This window comes from Pteronotus mesoamericanus, unplaced genomic scaffold (assembly GCF_021234165.1).
Source record: "Pteronotus mesoamericanus isolate MK-2021 breed Mesoamerican mustached bat unplaced genomic scaffold, CSHL_Meso_final contig_24, whole genome shotgun sequence".
In the NCBI taxonomy this organism is placed as follows: Eukaryota; Metazoa; Chordata; class Mammalia; order Chiroptera; family Mormoopidae; genus Pteronotus; species Pteronotus mesoamericanus.
The window spans coordinates 11896833-11923493 of NW_026555100.1; the positions used below are offsets into that span (position 1 = coordinate 11896833).

The 26661-nt window shown below is 33.9% G+C and overlaps 1 protein-coding gene across 2 annotated transcripts in view; it reads left to right on the top strand.

The window, feature by feature from the left end:
• CTNNA3 (catenin alpha 3) overlaps nt 1-26661 on the top strand; it is a 1483556-nt gene that overhangs the window by 1357998 nt on the left and 98897 nt on the right. For both annotated transcript variants that reach the window (XM_054572720.1, XM_054572719.1), the window contains exon 15: nt 22301-22482. In XM_054572720.1, coding sequence (XP_054428695.1) covers nt 22301-22482 — 182 coding nt within the window. The remainder of the gene's footprint in view (nt 1-22300; nt 22483-26661) is intronic.

Genomic DNA, 26661 nt, shown 5'->3' on the forward strand with positions numbered 1-26661 from the left:
TCACGGAGAGGTACATGGGACAGGTTCAATTCCCCATCAGGACACTTGCCCATGCTGCGGGTTTGATTCCTGGCTGGGGTACATATGAAAAGACAACCAATCAATATTTCTCTCTCTCTCTCTCTCTTCCTCTCTAAAAGCAATGAAAAATTAAGTAACTAAAAATAAAATAATAAGATGTCAATTCTGGACATGTCTCCAGATTTCTAAGATAATTCAAAGAGAGAGAACACAATATCTGGAGCCAGACTCCTAAGTTTGAATCTTGACTATGCCACTTATAACTGTTGATATTGTACAAGTTAACTTCACTGTGTCTCTGTTTGCTTACTTTAAAAATGGACCTACTCACATCAAAGGATTATTGTGAAATTTGTGAGCTAACATTCACAAAAAGCAGTACATAGTTAAGTGATCAAACTTAAGTGACCATCACCACCATCAATACCACTATCATTGTTGTCATCAGTGGCATTTGTTGAATGGATGAACTTTCATGACATCGCTTCCAATTATGCCTGTTGGCAATATTTACTCTCCTGATTAGTCCTCTTCAATTTTTCCAGAGCATTTTGTAGAGAGTCAGTTTGACTCATGAACCTAAGTAAATTTCTTCCTATTGTCAAAGCTCTTCACAAAGGCTATCATGAGTTTCTAAGTAATCTGTTGGATGGACTGTCCTTGAGTCAGGTGCCTGGCCCTGGTCCAGTTTTAAACTACAGCTGAAAATAAAAGAAACTCTGTGTTGTTTCCTTGGGTGGAACAATATCAGGCTGTAAGGAGATATGGGTGTGTTGGATGTTAAGATAGTCATATAAAATAGAATACCATAGAAAATCAGTGCCAGACTCCTGACAATGAAGGTTAAGAGTTATCTGCATCCAAGAAACGTTTAGGAAGCACTTATTGTATAATTCATGATCCTGGTCACTTGTAGCTTGCAATCTAAGACATAACAGTTGGAATGTGTACAGGGAATGTGTATTTAGCACAGGAGATATGTGAAAACATCGCCTCCTGGCCAGAAAAGTGTTCACCTTTCACATTAATGAAGACAAGCTCATTTGCAAGTAGGGAATTTGGGTAGTTTATATAAGTCTATGACTTTAGAAAATATAGCAATTCTCTCTCCAGGTTGTGAAGACACAATGAGACACTAAAAGTATTCCTCATCAGTCCAGGGAATTTGTGAAGTTTAAATTATGCATTTCCAAAGCAATCATTTGAAAGGTTTTGATCTCTTTGCTTTCCAGCTATCATCAGCTCATCTTTCAAATTAAAAGTGGCAGAGCTACATTAGTCTTCTCTCTTCTTGCTTATTTCACTAGAGATAAGAGGTCCAAACCCTTATATAAGCAAAAGCCTAGTAACAGAGGAGAGTGAAGAACCCAAATAGCAAAGAAGTGCTTTATAGTTTTAAATGACTTGGACGTTAGCCCTTTAAAAGACAGAAACATCCCTAAAATTAGTGGTAACACGTATTTCCTTTTTACTGGATTTTTGATGGAACTTTAAAGTTTTCCATATTATTAAAACTGAATTTTATAATGTCAATTTTAAAAATTCTGCCAATGCCCTGTTATATTAAAATTGCATGTCTATTCCACTGTCATAGATATGTACCTTTGAATAAGCATGTCTTCTTCTGTAGCCTATTAAATTAAGAAGAAGTATATATATCTATGAAAGTAGACATATGTGACTCTTAGAACACCAGGATCATAGAATTTGTACATGAAATATAGTTTTAGGATAGCTGGAAGTAGCATGGCCTTCCAGAGAGGAGTCAACATGACAAGAAAATACCCTCCTGGTTTAAAAATATCTTCCAAATTTATTTTCAAATAAATTGTTTTATCTGTAAAGTCTACTCGATGATGACCACAATGATGATGATGATAATGGCAGCAAAAACATACAAAATATTTATTTACTGCTTAATGTGTATCGGACACTTTAATTTTTATTAAATATCCTCTAAAAACACCTTTTGAGGTAGATATTACTATACCCACTTAAAAATATAGAAAAAATGATACAGGGGAATTATGAAAGGGCCCAACAGCACGTGGTGTGAGGCGGCAGACCTGAGACTGAACCAGGTGTGCCTGTCTCAAGGACTTGCCTGCACTCCTCTCTTCCCACTGCACAATACAGCCACCCTTTCTGCAGTTCAAGCTTTAGATTAAACTATTTAAATAAAACCTGTCTGTGCTCCTGGCAAAATGTGCTAGATTTATGGAGACTAATATAAACTTTTGGACTGAAAATCTCATTCAAAATGGCAGGAATCTACATTTTGAAATTGAGCTGCATTGAAGCAGAATCTAGGCTGTTCTACACCTGCTGCCCACATCCATTTGCTTGCAATTGTACAGCCCTGAGTGTAGCAGTAGATTAGTATAGTTTCGTGAAATGACGAAGTTAAGAACTAGTGTTACCAAAATTTCCTAAAATTATATAAGTGGTATGATGGAGAAAAGGAATTAGATTTCCAAAACACAGTTTGTGAAAATATGCAGGACCCCCTGGTTTTGTTTGTTTACCAAGAGGTCAACGAAAGAGCCCTGGCCTTGGAGTCACCATCTCTGGGGTGAATCTTGACTCCTTTTATAAGTTACTATAGACAGTGGTATACATAGTCCTATTTATTTATTATTTCTCTGAGATTTTGATTCTTTATACTGCAATTCAGATAACACCTACATTGAGGAATCATAATTAGAATGTTTAAAAATATGTAGTGCAGTGATGAAAATATAATTGATATCTAACACCCAGTCGGTTTTATTAATATAATAATGTTTATAAAATGTACTAATGTCTAATAGTAAGGGACTCATATGTTATGCAGTGAATTAAGAATGAGTTTTCTAAGTCAAGGTGAACCAGAACAGGATAAATATACAGTTTATGCTTTAATTTGCAGGGAAAAAATAGAAAAAAACAGACATAAGGAATGGGAATAAAAGGAAGGAAAAAAGAGAGGGAGGAGTTATCTTGGGGCAAAGGAAAACCTTTATTTACCAAAATAATAGTGTGCAATGAACTGAAGAAGATGACTGACTCAATCTGTACTAGATAAAAAAGAATAATTATAAATATTTATTTTATGACCTTGGGATAATAAAGGACTTTCTAACTATGATAACAAAGAAAAACAAAGGAAAAAGCAGACAAATTTTACTCTTGAGAACACAAAAGAAAAGGATCCAAAACAAAACACAAAATCTGAAAAACTATTTAAAGACAAACCTCAATTTGAAATAATTACATTTTTATAAGAAAGCATTTTCATATAAACAGATTATTATTAATTAGTAAGAAAATTTGGTTCCATCTCTCCCAACTCCCTCCTACCCCTAGAAAAATGAGCATAGAACCTGATCAGGAAATTTACACAGAATACCTGCGCATGTATAAGTGCCGTTAAACAAATGTAAAGGTAAGCACCAATGAAATACTATCTTCTTAATCATATTTGCAAAAATAAAAAAAATAATATCCATTGTTAGAAAAAAATTTTTGGAAAATGGACACGTACAACACTGTGGGGATACCAATAAAAGTAAAATTTCTGAAGGGATATTGGAAATTATGTATTGAAAGCTGTTATAAAAGCTTTTTTTCTTTGTGTCTAGGATTTTCCTACAGATATATATTTTTTAAAATTCAGGAAGGTATCTATCACAACCTATACAATATACAAATATGTACACAAAGCCATTCAGACAAACATATATATATATATATACACCTACCATCTATCTATCTATCTATCCAGAAATGAAAACTATCTTATAACCATTGAAAAATTGTAAGTAGATGTTACTGGATATATATAATGGAGTAAAAGGGATGAAAAACAGTGATGAAGCTGTAGTTTAACAGGCATTGAAATACTTTATATTAAGGTATTGAAAAAATTAAGAAATAACAGAAAATATATGTATGGTATAATCTCATTTCTGTAATATAATTTGTAGAAATAGTCACATATATATGTAGTATTCAAGCATAGCCATTGAAATATCACTTTCAAAACCTTTGATATAAAAACAGTATTTTTATAAATACACAAATACTCTATGAAAGTACTGGGGCAAAAAAGAAGTCATAGTAGTGTTTCCAGTTTGCACATAATTTTATACACCCATAATGTCCAAATAAACTTAAGAAAGAAAAAAAAAAACTACTGGTAGTTTTACTAACGGGAGAAAAACATGATTATAACTTCATTCCATTTTCTGAAGTCTCTTATAAGTTATACTAATAGAAAATATATACACTTTTACTGAATATTTAATAAAGTATGTATTGTAAACTCTGATGTAAGAGATTTCTGTCTTCTGTCATTTGATGAAGGCTAAAGATTCTTGACTCAAACTGGCGAAATATCCCTTTACTTCCAAATAGTAAAGAGCACCACTTCCTGATCGAATCCAACATGCTGAAGTTTGTATACAAACTAATAAGCAAATTGGATCTATGTCAGTGATTAAAACCACAGTTTAGTGACCAGTTTTTCAGTCTGATTTTACTTGGTGGAGTAATAGAACTTCACCACTTCAGTTCTATTGCTAAATTATCAATGATAAGAATGATTGAAAGCAAAATACAAGTTAAAGGACAGAGAAGTATGCCAGATACCATGAGCTCCACAATCTGACCAGCACATTGGGACCAGTAGGAGCCAGTGTCAACTGACCCTTGCCAAAGTGTTAATGGAAGGCAGGACTTCTCCACCATTGTACTGTCTACACTTAGGGTGAGATACTGCTTTGTTGTGGGGAGTTGTCTTGTGCACTGTAAGATGTTTAGCAGCATCTCTGACTTCCACCTTGTTGATGTGGAAGCAATCCCCCCGAGTTGTGACAATAAAAAACATCCCAAGAGATTGCCAAATGACACTGAGGTGGGAATTAGAGGGGGAGGGAAAGGTAAAACCAACCACAGTACTGGCCATTCTTTCTTGGGAAAGTTTGGGCTTATCAAGTGGGTCCTTCCTAATTGTTTTTTTGTTTGTTTGTTTAAAAAGCTCTTCTTTTAAAATAAAGTAATAGCCCTAGCTGGTGTGGCTTTAGTGGATTGAGCACTGGCCTGCAAACCAAAGGGTCAACCAACAGTTTGATTCCCAGTGTAGGGCATATGCATAGGATGCAGGTCCCCAGTAGGGGGCGCACAAGATGCAACCACACATAAATGTTTCCCTCCCTCCCTCCCCTTCTCTAAAAATAAATAAATAAAATCTTTAAAGAAAAGAAATAAAATAATAATGGATAGTAAGTTGCTTTGTGATAAATTCCGTCACTACCATATTTTTGTTTCTTTGTTTTGAATGTAGATGTGTGTATGTGTGTGTGTTTTATGGCCTTGCTTGGTAAAATAGAATAATTTGTCATATATGTGTCGTAAGTTTTTCCCTACTTCTATTTTTTTATTTAGCAGGTTTGTGCCAACCCATACTTCATTACCTTTGCAAAAACATTCTGTCTCATCTTTTACTTTGAAACTGTTTCTAATTACTATGGATTTTGTTTGTCTGTGAGCTGTTTGTATTGAGGCTGCTGTAATTGAAATGGTATATATCTTTCCGGAAGATTCTTCCATACTCCCTGGAATTTTACTTTTGAAAGCTTAACTCATTGAGACTCTGATTATATTATTTTTTCTGTGCTTATCCATAGGCACAGCTTCATCTGCATCCTGTCTCAATGCTCAGTTCGGCTCACGTGTCAGATGCTGCCTCTTGAGCAGCATTGTCTCCTTTCTAGGTCCTGAATGGAATTTTACTTGGAAAAGCCTTGTATGCTGCCAAGTGCCTCTCTAATCCAGATGTTTGCCTCTCTAAATTCACATTCAGAAGACAAGAAGAATTATGTTTTGTTTATTTAATTTGGCTGTGTGTTCTGACCATATGGATTCAGATTATACACATTCAGTGTATCGTTAGTGCTGCTGGTATGGGGTAGGTGTTACTATTAACCCTGTGTTTTCATTATCGCAGCAGTAAAGGATTTGCCAGTTTTGAATCTCAGGCAGTAATTGTACCAGATTTTAGTTTAATTACTGATGTAAAATAATTTTTTTGGAATTGCATTTGAAAAAGAAATTGAATTACCTGCATTCCACACAGAGGGAAGAGTCCTTTAGCTGAGAGCTGACAATGTAATACTGAAACAAGTAGATATGTCAAGTCTTTGATATTTGTTTAGAGAATTATGAATACAGTATAGGCAGTCTAATGGTAAGCATAAATGTACAAAGATAAACTAGCAATTTTTAACACTTAAACTTAGATTCTTTGGGAACTATTTGAATTGTCAAAATAACATACTGACGTTGTGAATCTCTGGAAATACTCTCTTATATTCTCTTTCTTTTTATTTTTTCTTGACCATAAAAAATTAAACAAGTAAATGCAAACTATAATGTTATGCTACAAATAAGGAAACAAATTATTTAAAATACTACACTATTATTACACAGACAAGCTTTAATTTGCTCCAGGCTCACTTGAATTGTATTTTGAGAATTGGTATTGTCTAGCAGGGGCTTCCAACCTTTTGACATCTCTGCACCACACTGGAAAAAGAAAAGCTGTCCTGGGCCACCAATTAAATACATTGCAACACATAATCACAAAAAAAATCTCATAATGCTTTAAGTCAATTTACAATTTTGTGTTGGACCACATTCATAGCCATCCTGGGCTCCATCAGGCCTATGGGCCACAGGTTGGACATTCCCGGAAGGGATTGAATGGCAATTGATTAAATTACATGAACAGACACCAGTTCTCGGTTTCTCATGTGGAAAATTCATGTTGAGGCTAAAATGACACCAAAGGAGACTGCAAGTTAACTGAGAGGTTCGCCTCAGTGCTTTCTTGATTGTGTCACCTTTCTTCTTCCTAGCTGCCTGCCTCTTCATTTATTTTCCCCAATCATTTATTTCTCACTCATGCAATCATTTTGTGAATAATTCTGAATAAAATTACAACCTTAAAGTTTTTAAATGAATATTTTATTTTGTGTTGTTTGGCAATTTTTTTAACTCATTTGGGAGGTTGTGTTCTTTTGAAATATCATAAGGTGCAATCTTCAAAAGCAAAACTGTTTGAAGGGATTCTTTTGGAAGTTCCATTCTTGATTTTTCATGTATTGCCTCACTTTGTACATTCTCATGAACAGTACCAGGAAGGCTTTATCACTTCTGGTAGAAGAATACTTGATGATTCTTGTTGTCAGGACAGTCCAGAAAGTCTTGGCCTCTAAGGGCCAATTCGTAATTAGCGTTCCAGTGTTCTGTTCCATAAGATCCTAAGGACGTTTGTTTGGATTGCTGCACATTATCTTAAATATGTAATACACAAATAAATATTAAACAGATAGATGATAGATACATATGACTGAAGTGTGCCTTTGAAGCTTGCATTTTATGAATTGACACAAACATTTTATTTTTAATGATAAGGTCCCAACTCTGGAAAAACAGTTTATATATTACTTGGAGATTTATTAAATTAATTTTTCACTTAAAGAGGCTTAGAGAAAATAGAAATATGTCATGTGCATACAAATAAAACATATTCAACTCATCAAAATGTCTTTTCCTAAAAATAACATTTTTATTAATTCCAAAATTCTATTGAGAATTGTTTATTGTATATATATATTATTAGAAAATTTTTTATTTAGGAAACATCTACTTAATAAGTATATCTGCATTTTATAGGTAATCTAGAAGTCTAGAAATCATGTTTAGTTTCTGATAAATTTCAAAGCATTACAGACTGCAAGAGGATTTAAAACTAATGCCACTCTGATGGAAGATGTATTCTTGTGGGAATAGTACAGTATTGCAGAATGTTTCGTATAACATTGGGATGGGACACACTTTTGGAGCCCATTTAGTCTCCTCTGAAGACTCACTGCTGTTCCTAATATCAAGCCATTGTTGAAGAGGGTGCTCAGGGAACTGCAATAGAAACATCTTTTTTTCTGGGACTTGTCATCTGTGGTTATATTTGAGACATAACAGTGTCCAGTGAGATGCCTGAGTGGTCAGTAATAGGTACTGAAATGATTTCCACAGTAAAAAGGGTGAAAAATAGCTAGGATGGAATAATGAGCCTGATTTTACATGCCCCATTATCAAGACCGTATTACTCTGCATCCGACTACCATTTTAATCTTTTACATTTTGTTTCATGCTGTTGTATATATAATTTGATTTCATGTTAGTAATCCATAGGTAGTTAGAGATTATTTTATTTGTCCACCAACAAGATGCTAGGTAAGAAGTGTGTGGAGGACCTCTGGCCCTCAAGGGAAACCAAACACAGAGTGGCAGTGGTAATGAGAAAAACACACCCAAAGGGGAGGTAGATCTAGGGAGGGGTAGCATGGGCTGCTTTGTCCAGTTGCCTTACTCTTGCGGAGTGTCTCTCAGCAAGAACAATCTGGACACTTTATTTAATGCAGTATTGTAACAGAGGGACAGAGTCCCCCAGAAATGTGGGGACACAGCTCGCTAGAAATGGGGGAAGGGTTTAAGCTGCACATGTGTGAGTGGTGACTTTGCCCTGTGGCTAAGTATGTCTGCCAGAAGAGGAGCAAAGACAAATATGGCTGACACTGGTCCTCAGTGGTTGGAAGGCTGGACACTCCCAGTGACTTTTGGGCACATGGGGTTCTGGGAGAGGACTTCTAAAACTAAGCATGCCAGAAAGCAAAAAGGCAGTTGGTTCCTTCCCCTCCCCCAAGCAGGGGGTGTGTCAACAGTCAACAGTGGACCTGTGAACTTAGGCCTAGGGGCACAGACTCCAAAAGATACTTGAAGCTGGACAGCAACCAGAGACTAGCTAAGCCACCTATGTTTATGATACTTTTGAGTGGGAAAAGAGGTTCCTGGTGCAACCTTGACTGAGCTGGCAGAGGGTGACAGAGTGATTTTTCTCTGGGTGTCTTAAAGGGAATGAACTTTGAGGCAGAAGCTTGCCATTATTTCTAAAGACCTTGGTGATGATCATAGTTAGCACTGTGAACAGATTTTTGTTCTTTTTTTTTTTTAATTGGGCAAAGATTTTTATTTATATAATGATAAAAGATTCAAGCTGAGAGTAATCTATAGTTATAAACTTTATGCACCAATGATGTTATTTTCAGTGTTTGAACCTATGTAGTAGTTGTAATGACAAATGTTTAAATAGCTATTTTTGATGTTATAGTCTGACTTTTCCTTTCCCCTTTCTTTTGTTACCCATTTATTTTAGGCAGAAACTTGCCACTAAGTAAAAGATTCCTTTCTTTTCCACCGAATTTCGTCTTTGGAGATGTTCCTGGTGGGTGGGAAGCAGTAGGGTATCCCTAATGGCTGGGTTTGGTAACAGTATAAAAACCCACTTAAGCATTCTAAATCAAAAGTTGGTCATCATTATTCCAGCTTTAATATATGGCAAAGCCTTCTTCAAGGAAGGACTTTGTTATCCAAACTAGGTAGACTTTTATAGCTTCTCAGTTTACAAATGAGCATTCATATTCATTTTGGTGGGTACCTATAATCTTAGTATAATGATTTCTTGTTTATTTTTACCTTCACCCCTATTTACTTCCTCACTAAAAAGATCTCTAGCAAGGAGAAAAAGATACTTTAATAGTTTCAGCTTTCTTTTAGAAATAAAACACTATCTTCAGGAAAATAAGCTGCACAGTGATGGACGATGAGGCTCTGATGGGTAAATACATATTAGAAATACTTAAAAAGTTAGCTTAAGAAATACACAGTCTTTACTTGTAGGGAACACATATGAAAGAAAGGGGAAAATAAAGAAAGTGGTTTCCAACCACTAAGAAATCAGTTGTTGCGTGATTACTGATGTATGTTTGATGGGTGAGTTGTATAGTTTCCATTTTGAATTATTTTTAGAATTATTGAAAAGTTGCACTCATAGAACAAAGAATTTCCATAAACCCTTCACTCAGTTTCTCTAATGTTGATATCTTGCAAGACTAAAGTCTATGTCTATTTGTTGAAATCAAGAAATGTATTTTTATGTCCCTTGACAAATTTTATTAGATTATTTTTTGTTATTAAGTTATATGGATTTCTTATATATTTGGATATCAGTTCCTTGTTGGATATATTATATATGAACATATTCACCCCTTTAGTGTTTTGCCATTTTGTGTTGTTGAATGTTTCCTTCTCTGTGCAGAAACATTTTAGTTTGATGTAGTCCCATTTGTTTATTCTTCTTCCCTTGCTCGAGGGGACATATCTAAAAGATGTTACTCAGACTGATGTCAGATAGTTTGCTTCCTATATTTTCTTCTAGAAGTTTTATGCTTTCAGATCTTATATTTAAGTTATTAACCCCTTTTGAGTTTATTATTGTATATAGTGTAAGAGCGTAATTTTCTTTGTATGTATCTGTCTAGTTTTCACAGAACCACTGGTTGAAGAGACTATCTTCATTGGAACACTATGTATAAAAGCCAAGATATGGAAGCAACCTAGGTACCCATCAATAGATAAATGACTAAAAAAGATGTGGTATATGAATACAATGGAATATTACACAGCAATAAAAAAAGAATGAAATCTTGTCATTTGCAACAATATGGATGGATCTAAAAGGCATTATGTTAAATGAAATTAGTCAGGCAGAGAAAAATGATGCCATGAGATTTTACTTATAGGTAGACTCTAAAACCAAAGCAAACCAGTCCAAATGAAAATAGACTCATACAGACCAAAGGGATGGTTACTAGAAGGGAGTTAGTGGGGAGATGGGTAAAAAAGGGAAGAGAAATATAATCAACAATATTGTGGTAAGTTTGCACAGTGACAAATAATTACTAGAATTAGTGGGATGACCACATTGTAAAGTATACAAATTTTGCATTACTACGTTGTACAAGGTGGGAATATGAAAACAAACAAACAAACAAACAGAATTATCTACTGGAGAGTGGGTCCCTTGTAGTACAGGCTTTCCCACACTAGAAGAGTGTTCATCTGTATCAGTGTGCCAGCTGGCATTCTTATGAGAGGCCATCTTTGGATTCAGTGGTTTTTTTTAAATACTCTTTCAACATGTTTGCCCATTTTTTCCTGGGTGATTTACAAGCACACTTGCCCACACTGTGCTGAATGTTCAGCAGTTTTTGACCAAAAGCAGCATGACCTCCATGCTCCACCCTCCCTATTCACCCAATCTTGCCCCCAGTGATTTTTTTGTTTGTTTGTTTCTCTGGATTAAAAAAAAAAATCCTCAAAAGGAAACATTTTTCTGATGTGGAAAGAGGTGAAATAAAAAACAGCAGAAGCACTGAAGGACATCAAAATCTATGAGTTCAAAACTGTTTTAAGCAGTGGAAAAAATGTCTCAATAGGTGTATTCCATCAAATGGAGAGTATTTTGAAAGTGAATGAAGTTTAAACATATAAAAATAAATACACAATTTTTATAAATAAATTCTGGAGGTTTCTTTGGGTCTCCCCTCATAGACCTGAAAATAATGTAGTAAAATTGATCATATACCGATTATATTTAAAAAATTATTTTTAAAATGTTTTTCTTGTTGTTCAATTAGAATTGTCCCCATTTCCCTCCCATCACTCGCCTCTGCCCCCTCCCCCCCATTGTCTTTGCCCATGGGTCCTTTGTACATGTTCCTTGACCCTTCCCCTTCTATCTTCTGTTCTCCCTTTTCCCCCTTTTCCCTGATCACTGTCATTTTGTTCTTTATTTCCATGTCTCTGGTTCTGCTTTGCTCACTTGTTCATTTTGCTGATTAGGTTCCGCTTATAATTGAGATCTTATGGTATTTGTCTTTCACTGCCTGGCTTATTTCACTTAGAATAATGCTCTCCAGTTCCATCCATGCTGCCACAAAGGAAAGGAGTTCCTTCTTTCTTTCTGCTGTGTAGTATTTCATTGCGAAACCTAAGAAACGAACATTGGTATACTACTAACTAAACTATAGATTTCATCAATGTTCCCACTAACATTCTTTTTTATTTTAGGATTAAAGCCATGATTCAACATCGTATTTAGTTATGACATTTTCTAGTCTACTGTAGACTATAACAGTTACCTTCTCTTGTCTTCCATAATCTTGATATTTTGAAGTGTACAGATTAGGTATTTTTCAAAAATGTTCCTTGAAAGCAGGAATAGTGCCATAATACTCTCTATCAGTAGAAAATCAGTAAATGCTGGTGATGACATTGCAGATGATCATCGTCAGTATTATGACCAAACATAACTGTACTGTGCTGTAATACAGTAATAGGGTGGAGGTGTCCTGATGTATGCTGGGAAGCTTACTCATAGATTGAAAGGCCCCCAATTATCTGATTTTTTCATCTCCTCTTTGATAGAATTTCTTTTCTTTCCTTAGGGTCAGACTAGCACACCTTTCCTCTGCTTTCAATTTACTATAAACTGGGGCATGGAATTCAGGTAACCAAACCTACTTAAATTGTATGCAAAGTAATAGTGACTATGGTCTGAGTCAAATCCTAAAGGCACACTTCTGAATAAAAATGAATCTACTTCTAAAGCTTGTTTGAGTTTCTCCAAGGCTTTATAATATTTATTATTGCATTTTCCTTTGTTATGTGTAACTAGTTTAAAAACATGAGGATTTCTATCTTGTCAGCCTTGGCAGCACCAAAGGATAAAGTGTTTTAGCATCTGAAATGAAGATCTAAAAAATACAATGGAATTAAATTTAAATCAGTCTAAAACTTTGCAACATTTAGATTAAAAATGTACATATTACATATATATATGACTTTTTAGATCAAAATACACGTATAAGCTCATTAAAATATGTTCTCTTTGAGATAATCTATTTTAAAAGATAACTTGTGATAACCTGCCTGTTTTGATAAGACAGGAACCGGAAGAAATATTTTAAAGGATTGGTGTTTACCATATAGCTAAAATATATATTGCAAAAAATATATGACCATGGTAGGGTTACATCTTCAAAAGGATTGGGATCTCATGTCAGTTTTGACATGATATCTCAGAAACAGATACCTCCTCTCACCAGCATCATTTTTAGAGGCTCCATGTGCAAAACAACACCTTTGAATTAAGAACATTTCTTTTTAGAGACTTATGCTACCACCATATTTATTTAAATTTTAATCATTACAATAGATTCTAAGATCTTAAATGAATTTGTTTCTTAAGAGTCTATAGCCTCACTTCTCTATTAAGTAAGAATTACTTTTGCAGGTCATGAATCTCATTTACTTTTTTGATTTTTACTGGTAAAACGTCCAAAGGGAAGGCTGAAGCATCATTGGTCAGGGATGTCACAAACAGAATGGCATTTTGAGATAAGAGCATAAACTCAGTGGCCTCTGAAATTTGTGATGCCTCCACAAAACAAGAACATAGAAAATATTATTTGTTTTTTTAATTTTTTATTTAAAAAAATAAATGTACAGAAAATTTTAAATACAAGTATAACGTATATCCATATCCCAAGTTTTAATATACTGCCAGAGCCATATCTGTTTTTTTTCCTGAACCACTTCAAAGTAATTTGCAACATCATAACATATTATGCCCTTTCAACAAGAATCTCCAAAAATAATGGGCAGTCTCTTGTATGACCACAATTCTGTCATCACACTGAAAAAGTTTAACACTTTCTAATTTTTCCTAATAAAAAGTCTATATTCAAATTTTCCAGTTGTGTCCCAAATGCATTTAGTTGTCATTTTTTCCAGAACCAGGATAAATACTGAGTTCACAAATATCATATGACTCTCTTTTTCAAGGTGTAAATTAACCATATTGCCAAAAACAATATTGAAAATGAAACCATAAACAAAGAGGTATGATGTAAAAGAAAAAGAAAACATTAGGCAGGTCTTCTTCATTTAAAGGAGATATGCATATATTCCCTACAGGCTTCATTTTCATGGTTGTGAAAGGTGAATATTAATATCTGCCTCAGTATAGTATTATTTAAATGGGATAATTTTTCAAAAGTGTTTAGCAAAGTAACATTTGGCATATGGAAGCATGGACAAATGTTAATTACCACTATTATTACTGTTAGAAGCTAGATAATCAAACAAGGCTGATGATTTAATAGCTAACTCCGTGTTTAGACCCAGCCCCTGAAGCCTATAAAGCTTTATAATGAAATTAGATAGTTTTATACCTGATGGAGATCTGTGAATGCAACCCATGAAGTTTTGTGTCATTTTTTTTTGACAAATGTGGAAATTGAAAGCTTTTTAAAGCTGATATGTTTATAAATTTGATTTAAAGGACTTTGCATAAAAGTGTAGAAATGAATCACTCGTTACAACAAAGTCCAATTGCACTTCCTAAATACTGTTTTAAAATAGTATGGAAAACTGTTTTTAATGAATTCTCAGGAATGCATTTGAAACCACAATTTAGTATGCTTAAAATATCAATGCACAAACCTTTTTTGTGATGATGTTCTCCAAATTTTAATTAAGTTGAACTTCTGCCAGCAGCCCTTCAGTTTTTCTAAATTCCAGCAAAATGTTCTCCTATTTATATTTTTGATGTATTAAAAAATATATTATTTCCCTAATGCCTGTAGGCTTATTAAAAACATACATAAATGCTACTATTAAATTTTGTTAACACTAGAGGTAAGAACAAGAATTCTCCTTTTAGAAATATTCATTCAATATGCATGCACCATGCATTTGATTTTGAATGTTGAGTTCTAATCACCCCCAGACATGAGTAATATTAATCAATAAGGAACTCCCTAATATTTATAAAATGGAAAAATTGGAATTGTGACAGCAATAAAACTCTGTTTTTGTGTTCCACACAGTTTGTGGATAAGGAAAGGTTTATACAATAGAAACAGAAATATTTGAGTAGCAAATCTAGCACTAATCACTTGAATATCTTTCAAGTCATTTCTCTTCCCTGAGACTCAGTTTCCTTATTTGAAAAAATAATCAGTTTGGATTCCAGAGTCTCTAAGAATTAAGTGATTATAATGACCTTATATTTCTATATGGTTTATTGCTTATAAAATGTATTTACTCAAAATATTTTACTTGGTCTCTGCCCAAGCTCTGAGAGTTAGCTAGGCAAATATTTTTTATTAAATTTATTGGATGATATTGGTTAATAAAATTATATAGATTTCAAGTGTACAGCTCTATGACATAACCCATGTATGGCATGGTGTGTCCACCCATCAAAGTCAAGTCTCCTTCTGCTATCATATACCCCATCCCATCTACCCTCCAGTAAAAGTTAGGGACCATATGATTTCATTCACAATGGGATATAAAGCTTGATGAATATTTTTAACCGTCCTTTTCTACAATATTATGACAAAGCTTTGAGGCTAGACTAAATAATTTATGTACATTAATCGTAAGTACATTTATTGTCTCTAATATATTCTAGATATCATTGTTTATAGACATAACTCTGTCAGAAAACCCCTAAAAAGTTTTATCTCCTTTTAACATGTGACAGATTTGGAGCTTAGCATGGTCAATTTATGTGCTACCTAGCTAGTACTTGGCAGAGCTGGAGTTTGAGTGCATATCTGTATGACAATGATTTTTGCATTTTTCCTATTATAGCACTTTTTTCTTTTTATCTTTTTAAAGAGGTAATGAAAATCATTGAGAGTAAGTAAAGAAAAAATGTAATCATATCAGTATTTTAAATAGTAGTAAGAGAGCGTAATGAAATAAGTAGATAAAACAAAGATGAGAAGATGGTGTGTGCTATTAATATAGTGTTAGAAGAATGATGAGGACTCAAGTTTGAAAGTAGGCAGGAAAAACTTATAGAGAAATTAATTTCTACCTTGTAGCGGTTAAAGTTTGGAAATACGTAAAATGTAGATGACAAAGAAAATACAGAATCAATCCTATAAAATTTGGGCCCAACAAGCCTGTCTTTTTTTTCATTTCTTTACTATTTTTTAACAACTATAAACAAACATTTATTATGTATATGTCCCTATTTTCAGGGAACTTCTAGGATAAGGAGACCCCCAAAACACAAAATAAATTAGATAGATGATAGATAGATAAACAGATAGATACCACTATTATTCTGAAAAGTTATATGCTTTCAAAGATCTTTCTTCTAGTAAATGAGATAAGATATGAACATCTTTTTTTTAAAAATTTTATTTTAATTTATTTTTTCAAATACATTTGTCTCTGCCTCCCCCCAACCACTTTCCCTTGCCCCCTCCCTTCTTCCCTCCCTCAGCTCTTCCCCTTTGGTTTTGTCCATGAGTCCTTGCTATATGTTCCTTGACTTTCCCCTTCCCTTCCTTGTCCCCGCCCTCCCTCCCTCCTTCCCTCTTATCTCTGTTGATTTCTTTTCCTTTCAGTGTTGCTGGTCTTATTTTCCTTGCATCTTTGTATTGTTGGTTAGGTTCCACTTATAGGTGAGATCATATGGTATTTGTCTTTCACCCCCTGGCTTATTTCGCTTAGCATAATGCTCTCCAGTTCCATCCATGCTGTCGTGAAGTTTAGTAGTTCTTTTTTTCTTTCTGCTGTGTAGTATTCCATTGTGTATATGTACCATAATTTTTGATCCAATCATCTACTGATGGGCATTTAGGTTGGCTATTGTAAATTGTGCTGCTATGAACATTGGGGTGCATAGGTTCTTTTGTATTGGTGTTTTGGTGTTCTTAGGGTATAGTCCCAGCAGGGGAATCACTGGATCAAATGAACATCTTGAGGGAAGGACTGATTACATGTTCTGAGTTTTGTTACATACTGCTGGAGAAAAAGGGTGATGTACTATATAAATTAAGCTTGGAAATAAGATCAAGTTGGGGGAAACAGAGATGGGGAAAGGTAAGAAGTTGAACAAAATAATGAACAATATCTCAAGATGTTTGCCTACAACACAAAATAGCTTAGTTTAGCTCGAGGGTACAGTGCATGAAAGGAATATGAAATTACCTTGAAAAATGGATGGGGCAAAGTTCATGATAGTTCCTGTGACCCAGTAACTATACTCAGCATTCTCAAGAAAAATGCACCCATTTGTGGACCAAAAGTACAAGACTATTCATTATTCAATATTCAGTATTTATAGTACCCAAAAATGGAATGCTTCCCCAAAGTTCATTAATAGAAAAACAGATTTAAATATGGTGGATATTTGCACAGTAGAAAACTATATGTATAGAGCCATGAAAATAAACAGGCTATAACTCTGTGCAACAGTGTAGATGCATATCAGATGTATAAGTGTTGAACATAAAAAGCCAAACACAAGAGCGCATGTACTATTACTCCATTTTTATAAGGTTCAAAAACAGGAAAATCTGGAGTTTTAGAAATCAGGATAGTGATTGTTCTTGGGAGACAGTGACTAGAATAAAACACAGGGAACTTCAAGGATGATGGTCATCTTTGTTTTTTAATTTGGGTTCTAGATATAGGGATCTGTTCAGTTTATAAAAATAATTCCAACTGTACATTTGTGATTTGTGCATTTTTTCTATATGAGTTTTCCACATTAGTTGAACAGATTTAATGATGGTATTTAAGGAGTTGATATTCTTTATTCAGTAAGAAGATGTGGAAGGTGTTTTTTTTCCCTTTAGTTGAAGAAATTGCACAATTCTACATAGTCGGAAAATTTGAATCAAGTGGTAGCAAGGCAGATTAAAAATAAAGGAGAAAATTAAGATTGCAATGTATATAACAGTGAAGGGAATAAAAAGAAAAAGATGGGAATGATAAAAGATTTAGAGATAAAATAGACAAATTTTGTGCCTAACAGAATGGGATAAAAAAAAGGAAATAATTTCTGTTAAAAGAGATTTGAAGAGGGTGGAAAGGCAATATATCTGAAAAACATAAAGATCAAGAGGATAAAGAATTTGGCAAGTGTTGGTGAACTATAGCCATCAGGTCAAATGTGGCCTGCCATTGTGTTTATACAGCCTATGAGCTAAGAGTATTTAGAATTGATATAATCAGAATAATATTTTTGACATTTGAAAATTATATGAAATTTGGGTTGCAGCATCCATATAATGTTTTGCTGGAACACAGCCACACTCATTTGTTTGCATAGTTTCTATGACTGCTTTTGCAATACAACAGCAGCAGAGCTAAGTAATGCGATACAACAGTATGGTATGGCCTGCACAGTATAAATTATTTATATCCTGCCCTTTACAGAAAAGTTCTGCTAACCCCTGTTTTAGAGCTAAAATTGTAAATGACATACACATACTTGAAAATGCCTAATGGCTAATGGGAGAGTAAAACTTTTGTTTTTAAGAACAGGAGGATAACATTAGAATAGAATTTTAAGGATCACTGCATGGAGTGAAAAACTGAATATGTTAGTGTAAGTAACAGTTGACATTTAATAGCACTTGCGAATTTAAAAGGTGTACATATACATTCATTCATTTGATCTCTGAAACAGCCTGTGAGGTGAATAACATTGTCTCTAGTTTACAAATGAGAAAACTTATATTCTAAAAGGTAACATGACTATACTCCAGAAAGTAATTTTACTCCAAAGTAGAAAGTGATGAATGCCACCTAGGAGAATGTGGATATTTTGGTATAGGCTGTGAAAAATTTGCTCATGTTTGTTGGGTCACTTTAACTGATAGAACAAAAACTCCAGACCAGAATTTCCGGGTTCACATCCTGCTCTACTATTTACTGACACTATGATCCTTTATTTTTATTATTAAGGTTTAGTGGACATATAATTTTTATTAGTTTCAGTTTTACAATGTAGAGATTTGACAAAGTGTATATAGCTTACTAAGTGATCACCACAATAAGTCTAGTAATCATCTATCACCATGCAAAATTGTTATGATATTATTGACTGTATTCTTATGCTGCACATTACATCCCCATGACCTGCTTATTTTAAAACTGGAAGTTTGTATCTCTTAATCTCCTTCATGATTTTTGCTAGTCCCTTCTACCAACCATCAATTCTCTGTATCTGTGAATATGTTTCTGTTTTGTTTTGTCGAATTAGAGTTTTTAAGATTCCACATATCAATGAAATCATGTACCTCAGTTTCTTTGCTTATCCTGTACAAAATAATCCAATAAGGAACTTTCACCCAGAATTCCTAAATATCAAGTATTTTCTCAAGTGCTATTTTGCAATTTTTATAATGATTAAAATTGACCGATAGCATACAATAAATCACTCACAGAACCACTAAGGTTTTTTAGTAAAGTTGTCAGCAATTTAATGCTTTGTTGTTGTTGTTCTTGTGAGAGTCAGAATTTACTAGAACTTTTAATTTTGTAAACTATTGCCCAACTTCTAGCCCTTATCTTGTCAGAAAGAAATGTTTGCTAATTGTAATTCACCACATAAATTAAGATGTTATTAAGGAAATCTAGTGCAATTGATGAGATTCCCGTCCATGACAGGGTCAGTCTCACTGTTATCCGATAATCAACCCTATTCCCCACATGGCTGGTGGATAGCAGTCGCCACTATTTTTATTTTGTGCCTGGGAAAACTCAGGCAGTATGGTTAAGTAACTTCTTCAAAGTCGTATTGGAAATCAATGGCATTCCAAGGACAGAACTAGGAATACACTTAATCACATCACCTCTTGAATAGCTTTAACTTCATTATAAGAATACAGTGTACACCTCAAATTTATTTATTTGATCCAAAGTCATGGATTCATTATCCCTGAGATAAAGACTGTAAAAAAGAGGTGCCCCTATCTACAGCTATTATTATTTTAAAGATTAAAAGCAATCTTATGAAAATGGAGAAAGTGATAGTGACCAGTGGATAATATAGAGAAATTCATTTCTATTTTTGTACTGGTTTAATGTATTAGTAGCTTATAATTTACTTAATGTGCTTGCTTACTATTGATCCCAAACCCAAGTGAGTTGTGTCTTCATTTGCATACCTTGCCCTATGCCAGCAGCCATAAAACTCTTTTAACATATCACATAGGCCACATTTCCTGAGAAAGAAAACTACGAAAGATTTTTGGATTCCAAGGAAGAGATGCCTGTATAATCTCATCAGTTAAAACCTAGTTTTATAGCTAAATTTAATTCTTCAAATAAAATAAAAATGAAAAAACATTTTAAGTGCTAGATGTGTAAATATAATTTTGCTAATCTTCTTTAAGTGTATTTTACTGATTATCCTGTTACAGTGGTCCCAATTTCCGCCCCCCTTTATCCCCCTCTGCCCTGCACCCCCCACCCTCCAGCATTCCCTCCCCCTCTTAGTTCGTGTCCATGGCTTGTACATGACCTGAGAGTTTTCTTATTGAATAATAAATAGCTATTATTTATTTAAGAAATAGATATCATTTTATGCGCATTTAATATTTCTCTGGTAGTGTGCTAAGGAATTAAAAAGCAAATTTAAATCAGAAACCCTTGTAGTTAATTTTTTTAATATGTTAGAATTTAAGCATGGGTTATTAATCCTGAAATTTTACAGATATCCAGTTATGTTAGACCTTGAATTGGGCTTATAATAAGAGATAATAAATGACAGATATCTGATATTGTTTTTTTAATTGTTATTTTTTGTCAGATTTTTCATTGACCATTCTTGCAAATTTTCTCTTCATACATTTAAGCTTTTTAAAAATTGTACACTATTGATTAAATAAAGCATGTTTTCAATATTCTGAACTTGGTATCCAGAATATTTCAAAGTTTTTTGAAGTGATTTCTTCTTATTTCCTTATATATATGTGTCCTAGACACTAGCATCTGGAAGTACATAGGCATAGTAGGCACAACATATGCCATGTGAATAATCAATAAATAAATTCCACTCACATGATTTACCCTTTTTAGGTGATACCTGTCAGATCTATGTACTCATTCTACTATTAGAATACTGTACATATGGATTTTTTACAATATGATTGCATAGATTGTCTTATGAAATTTTATGGCATTGATATTATCAAATTACTTTTCTTTCAAGTTATTTTTTTTATTTGACAAAATGTTATAGGTCCTAGGTGCTAATGTTGTAAAGATGGTACTTTAGGGACCTCGATGGTTTTCTACCTATACCGCATTTTAAATTGCAAGTGGAAGATGTGAGTTGCATGCTCTTCAAAATATAACCTATACGAAAAATTGATTCTAGGCCAACACATTAAATTTACTGTTCATGGGAGAATAGCACTTCAAAAATCAGCATGCTAATTAGGGAGGGCTGTCTTAATAAACCCTGCTGATAACATTTTTATTCTCCCCCCCCAAAATAATTGGTATTTACATATACACCTGAATGTGCTTATATGCAGAAAATACACACATATTATTATGATTTTATATATATGTGCTTAGTTATATGCATGTGATTTATAAATGTATACTGTTACTGTTTACCAATATATGGTCAATATTTATGACAGGATCTGACTATCTGTCATACTCATATATACGTATATAGATAGACATAATCACATTTCAAGAACATTTTTTTCTGCAGTGGAATGGGTGCTTTTATTTTAACTGATAGGTTATGCATATACACTCAGTCACAATGAGAGCTTGGGCCTGACTATAATTTAAACTCTGAAAGATGAGTGGGATTGTTAGAGACTTTCACCCACCTGGTAACCTGTGCCTCTTGACATGTGAAGGGGACCTGGGCTCTCCTCTAGTCCCCTTGCTTAGGATTAAATGAGAGACGTCAGCTTTTGTGTGAAGCTGTCACCTGTCAGCTATCCTAATTCAGGGCAATATACAAAAACTGGACTCTAAGAATGAGGGACAAAAGGAAGATCTCGAAGTAGGTAGAGATAAAAGGGCAGCATTGAGCTGTAGAAAATGTCTGAGGGTTGGAGACTCTAGTTAACATGAATGGCAGAAGACTTTGTTTAATTTCTAAATTTTGAAGCACACTATTAGTACAATTAAATAAAGTATATAGTTTTCTAACTATGTAATGCATTACATTAAGTTTGGATTAATTTAAAATTTTAATGTGTTAGATATTTGAGAAGTCTGACATTTATATTAAGGAGTAGATTTAAATATGTCAGGCATCAAATTATACTTTTTTATTCTCAAATTTAACATTGTAGCTCTAGAGCAAAAATTGTAATTCAATAGATTTTTCATGTAAAAATTAAACTTGGAAAATTTTGATTATACGACTTAAAATATTGATAGGTTTATAAACTAATGGATTTTATGAACATTCTATAATGACCACTTCTTCCTAAAATGCTTTTGACAGAGTGAAATAATTACAAATTTAATTATCACATTTTAGGCTAAGATGACTCAATTACCAGAGGCAGAGAAAGAAAAGATTGCTGAACAAGTTGCTGATTTCAAGAAAGTAAAGAGTAAGCTGGATGCAGAGATTGAAATATGGGATGATACAAGCAATGATATTATTGTTCTGGCCAAGAAGATGTGTATGATCATGATGGAGATGACAGACTTCACAAGGTAATTATGTGGAAAGTGATGTGCAATACTCACAATGGTTAGAGACATTTGTTGCATTTGTAAAACCTCAAGATTTTTTGAGTGGCAGGTGCTAAAATCCAAGTGGTAAGAAAAAGCAAATAATATAAAATTAGAAAGTTGTAGGTGTGTCATTCTAGGGATTTTGGCAAATAAATATGGCAGAGTTTCTTATAAACTTCCAAAAATAATTTTAGCATCCACTTTGTGCTTTCTCACCTCAGGAATCTTCTTTGTGTATTATATGAGTATATTACTTTTACAGAGAAATTGGTAAATCAAATTATGATCTCTGTCAGGGTTATCTGAATGGTTGATGTCCATAGCTACATGATTTTAGTCATAGTGACTTATGTTTCATCAAAATTCATACCATTGTTACAGAAACAGTAACTAGTTATATTTGAATACAATGACAATATATGAAGGAAGTATGCATTGTGTGTGTGATGAGAAGAAATTTGCAGCAGATTTCAGGGGGATGAGAAAATTGAAACTACTAGAAAATATATATTGGAATAACTGCATTCAGACTGGGAAAAAGGGAAATGAAGTTAGGAAGATGGAAGAGTAAAGATTTGTCATCAACAGGTGATGAGGATACAGACTTCGGTGAAGTTTTTCTTGCTCTGCATCTTCCTCCCTCCCAAAGGAATTAATGTTTGACTGTTGACATACTTTCCATCTGATTGGGAAAAGATGCTGAACAATAACTTTGGAAAGGATGCTCAGTGACTTCGAGGGTGTCATAATCTGTAACTAAGGTGTTAGAAAAGGATTCACAACCCAGCAGAGTGATAACTCATTGGGAAATAGACACATTTCATGTTTTGCAAAAGCTAAACAGCCCGACATTCTCACAATCTCTAGGTGTCACTGCCAAAGACATCCATAGAATAGGAATATTGTGTGTTCAATAGCAGTATAGAGAGAGTCGCAAAATTGATTTTGGATCCTGATAATCTTTTGCATTTGAACTGAACCCTGATTCAGTTTAATTTCAGTTCCTTTAAATTGTGGTAAGTCTTCAATTGTTTTAAAATAAATGAAATGTATGGAAAATTTTCTAAAATTTTCTTTTTAGCTATTTTCTTTTTTTTACTCCCAATTCTGTTTCAAGAGTTTTCTCAAACAGTACAACATTTTCCTGAGAATTAAGTTTAGCAGTTTTATATATAGGCTATTTTTTAATTCCACCCACATTGCAGTTCTTTCATTGCAGGTGTTTTATCTTGTATGTAATAGGACCTGTGAGAATGGGGGTCATAGCTGGTTCTGCAGCATTTATCAACAAATAGTCAACACTTTAGTACACGTTCTATCCCACATACAGGTTTTAAACAGCTATATATTTTTAAAAAATAATAAAAAGAATAAGTAGTTAATTATCTTTTCTACAGTGTCGCTGAATGCTGTTTTCTCATTTTCTTTAACTACTACTTTATTATTAATGAGGCATAACATAATAAACTTTAATGAAAGCTTACTATATACTACACTATGATGAATTTGTGTTTTCTTATTTTATTTTCCATACATTTTGATTGACTATTTTATTGTCCATTTTATTGTTAAAGAAAGTAAAAGAGGTCAGATAAATTGCTCAAGGATACACAAATGAAATGTCTTCCAATTGGAGATGGTCCAACTTCCGAATCTGGGTACTTACATGTTACAAGTCTTTACCCTTGTGTTAAACCAAGAAGAAAACCCAGTCCTTTACCCAAGGGGAAAACAAATAGACACATTAGATATAACAACAACAATTGTGTTATGCATTGTATGCTTTTAGATGTAACTAAGTCAGGATTTCAAAAGAGAAAGATTATCAGAGGGTACAGAGTAAGCACAGAACAAAAGTATAAGCAAGGGAAGTTTGTATTAGACTGTAAACAAGATCTAGGGATTGGATTGTAGAATGAGATGACATAAGTGAGAAACCCACAAGAGTGGAGGCTGGAGGGTGAGCGTGACTCAAATCGATTTGCAGGGGGTGGCTTCCGAAAATTGTAAACACAGGAAGGAGAGGGGCATGATGAATGTGATAGATCATAAAATGATTTAGAAAATAGACAGTTTTTAAAAAGAAGTAAGAAGTAGAGAACTCTTCAAAAATGTGGTCATGATGGTAGCATGATGGAAATCAAAAAATTCTGGGAATGTGAGGCAGGAAGGGTGACTTTTGGATGACACTGCTATCAGAGACTCAGCCCGGAGGGCTCCAGCCACAGTTGAGAGACCCAGATAATTACACAGACTTTGAAAATTCTGGTCCTGGCTAATGGAGAAGATAAATTTCCAAAAAATACTGTATCAGGGGCTGGAAAAATTACTTCTGTAAACTTGATGTAGCCATTTCTGAGCCTTAGCTTATGCCTCTTGGCACACTGACCATGTAGTATGCCATTTAGCCTAAACTGGTGACATAGAGCACATTTTACTCTCAGTTTTTGCACAACTACACATAGAGTAAGGCGTTTCTGTCACTTCCACTGTGATACATTCTTTCTAGAGCACAAAAGTCAGACTTTAGTGTTTTAAACATGATTTCTCCTTGGCGAAGAGCCATCCACATGGTCACAGAAGCAATGTTACCTTATCACACTGAGCCTGTGGCATTTTCTAATAACTCAGCATTTCTTTTCTTCAGTTTCTGGTATTTTCTAGAATCAGACTTAAGGACTTAATACTTGCTGGAGGAAAGCAAGTCTTTCCCCTTGCATTGATTAGTTTTCCCGGGAAGCATCTTCCAAATTCCTAATTAGAAGATAAGGGTTCGGGGAGCAGAGGTGTGGAGAGAGGTGTGGCTGGTTGTTTCTATATTTGGTATTAAGTGTTCGCACATTCATTTAATATTCCAATTGTTAGTAAAAGATAGTTCACCTTAAGTCTGAAGACTTCCAATGCAAAGATTATTTTACCCTCTTCACAGAGTAATTTTCAGACTGTCCCTGGGATGAGGGAGAGGCAGATGTTGCGTGGTGTGGGCTAGGGGAGGGGCTCAAACTGTTTCTTCCATTCTCTCTCTTTACCCCTAATTTCAGTCATACGTGAATCTTTCTGTTTAAATCAGCTTGATTCCTAGTTTTCCCACTGCTGGTTTGGACTCTGGCTTTTGTGGGTTAATTATATCATTTATAGCTTGTTATCTGCTTTCTAGTTTCCTAATACTTCTTGCTTCTGCCTCTTTTCCCTGTTCTCTCCATCCTAGTGGGTTTAGATTTTAAGGGAAAAACAAAACTCATCTGTAGTTTTAGTAGGGTTTGGAGAAGGAAAAAATATATTTATTTGACAGTCTGCCATCTTAACTTGGAGTTCACTGAGATTTATTAAGAGTGTGAAATTTTCTCTTTATGATATTTAGAGGTTAGAATACTTATTAAATTCTTTTCCATAAATTATACCCCTCTTTCCTTTTCTCATTTCGGGTAAATTCTTCCCAAGAAGTCTCTTGGTTATGAACTTAAACAGTTTCTATATTTTATGGTTTACATAACATTTAAGAACATCTAATTCATTTTCCACAAGAAAATAGGAGACAGACTCTGGGTGAAGCTTTATAGAGATTTAATTATACCTTTTGTGATTACATAGTATGCCTTTTTTAAGTTGCTGAAAAATTATGGGGAAAAATAATAACTCTCCATATCAATTTTTGTCAAAAACTAAAATTTTTAAGAGTGTACCAAGGTCAGTATTAACTATTAATATAATTAACAAAATGAAAATACCTGGACAAAATGATACTGCTTTAAGCACTAATATTTAAAAATATATTTATTTAAAAATATACCAGGATAGTATACCTAATCCTCATAAATTTTTATATTTTGAGACACAATGTGCTGTCAATTTTTACTTGACACAATTTATAGGCTTTTCTAGAATATTTGCTTTTTTTTCATTTACTAAACATTGACTGAATTTCAGGTGCTGCCTTTGGTATTAAGGATATACCAATACCTACAGTGGGTATTTTGGAGTAGGGCAGCATAAGATAGAATGGAACTGCTTTATCCTGTGTACTTAATACCACAACTGGCAACTCTCCTGGCTTATTTCTATAATATAATTAAATATATGCTCAGAATCTTGGTTAAATCATTAGCTAAGCCCATCTGTCTGCAAATGGGCCAGTTTTTAAAAGCATATCATCACTCT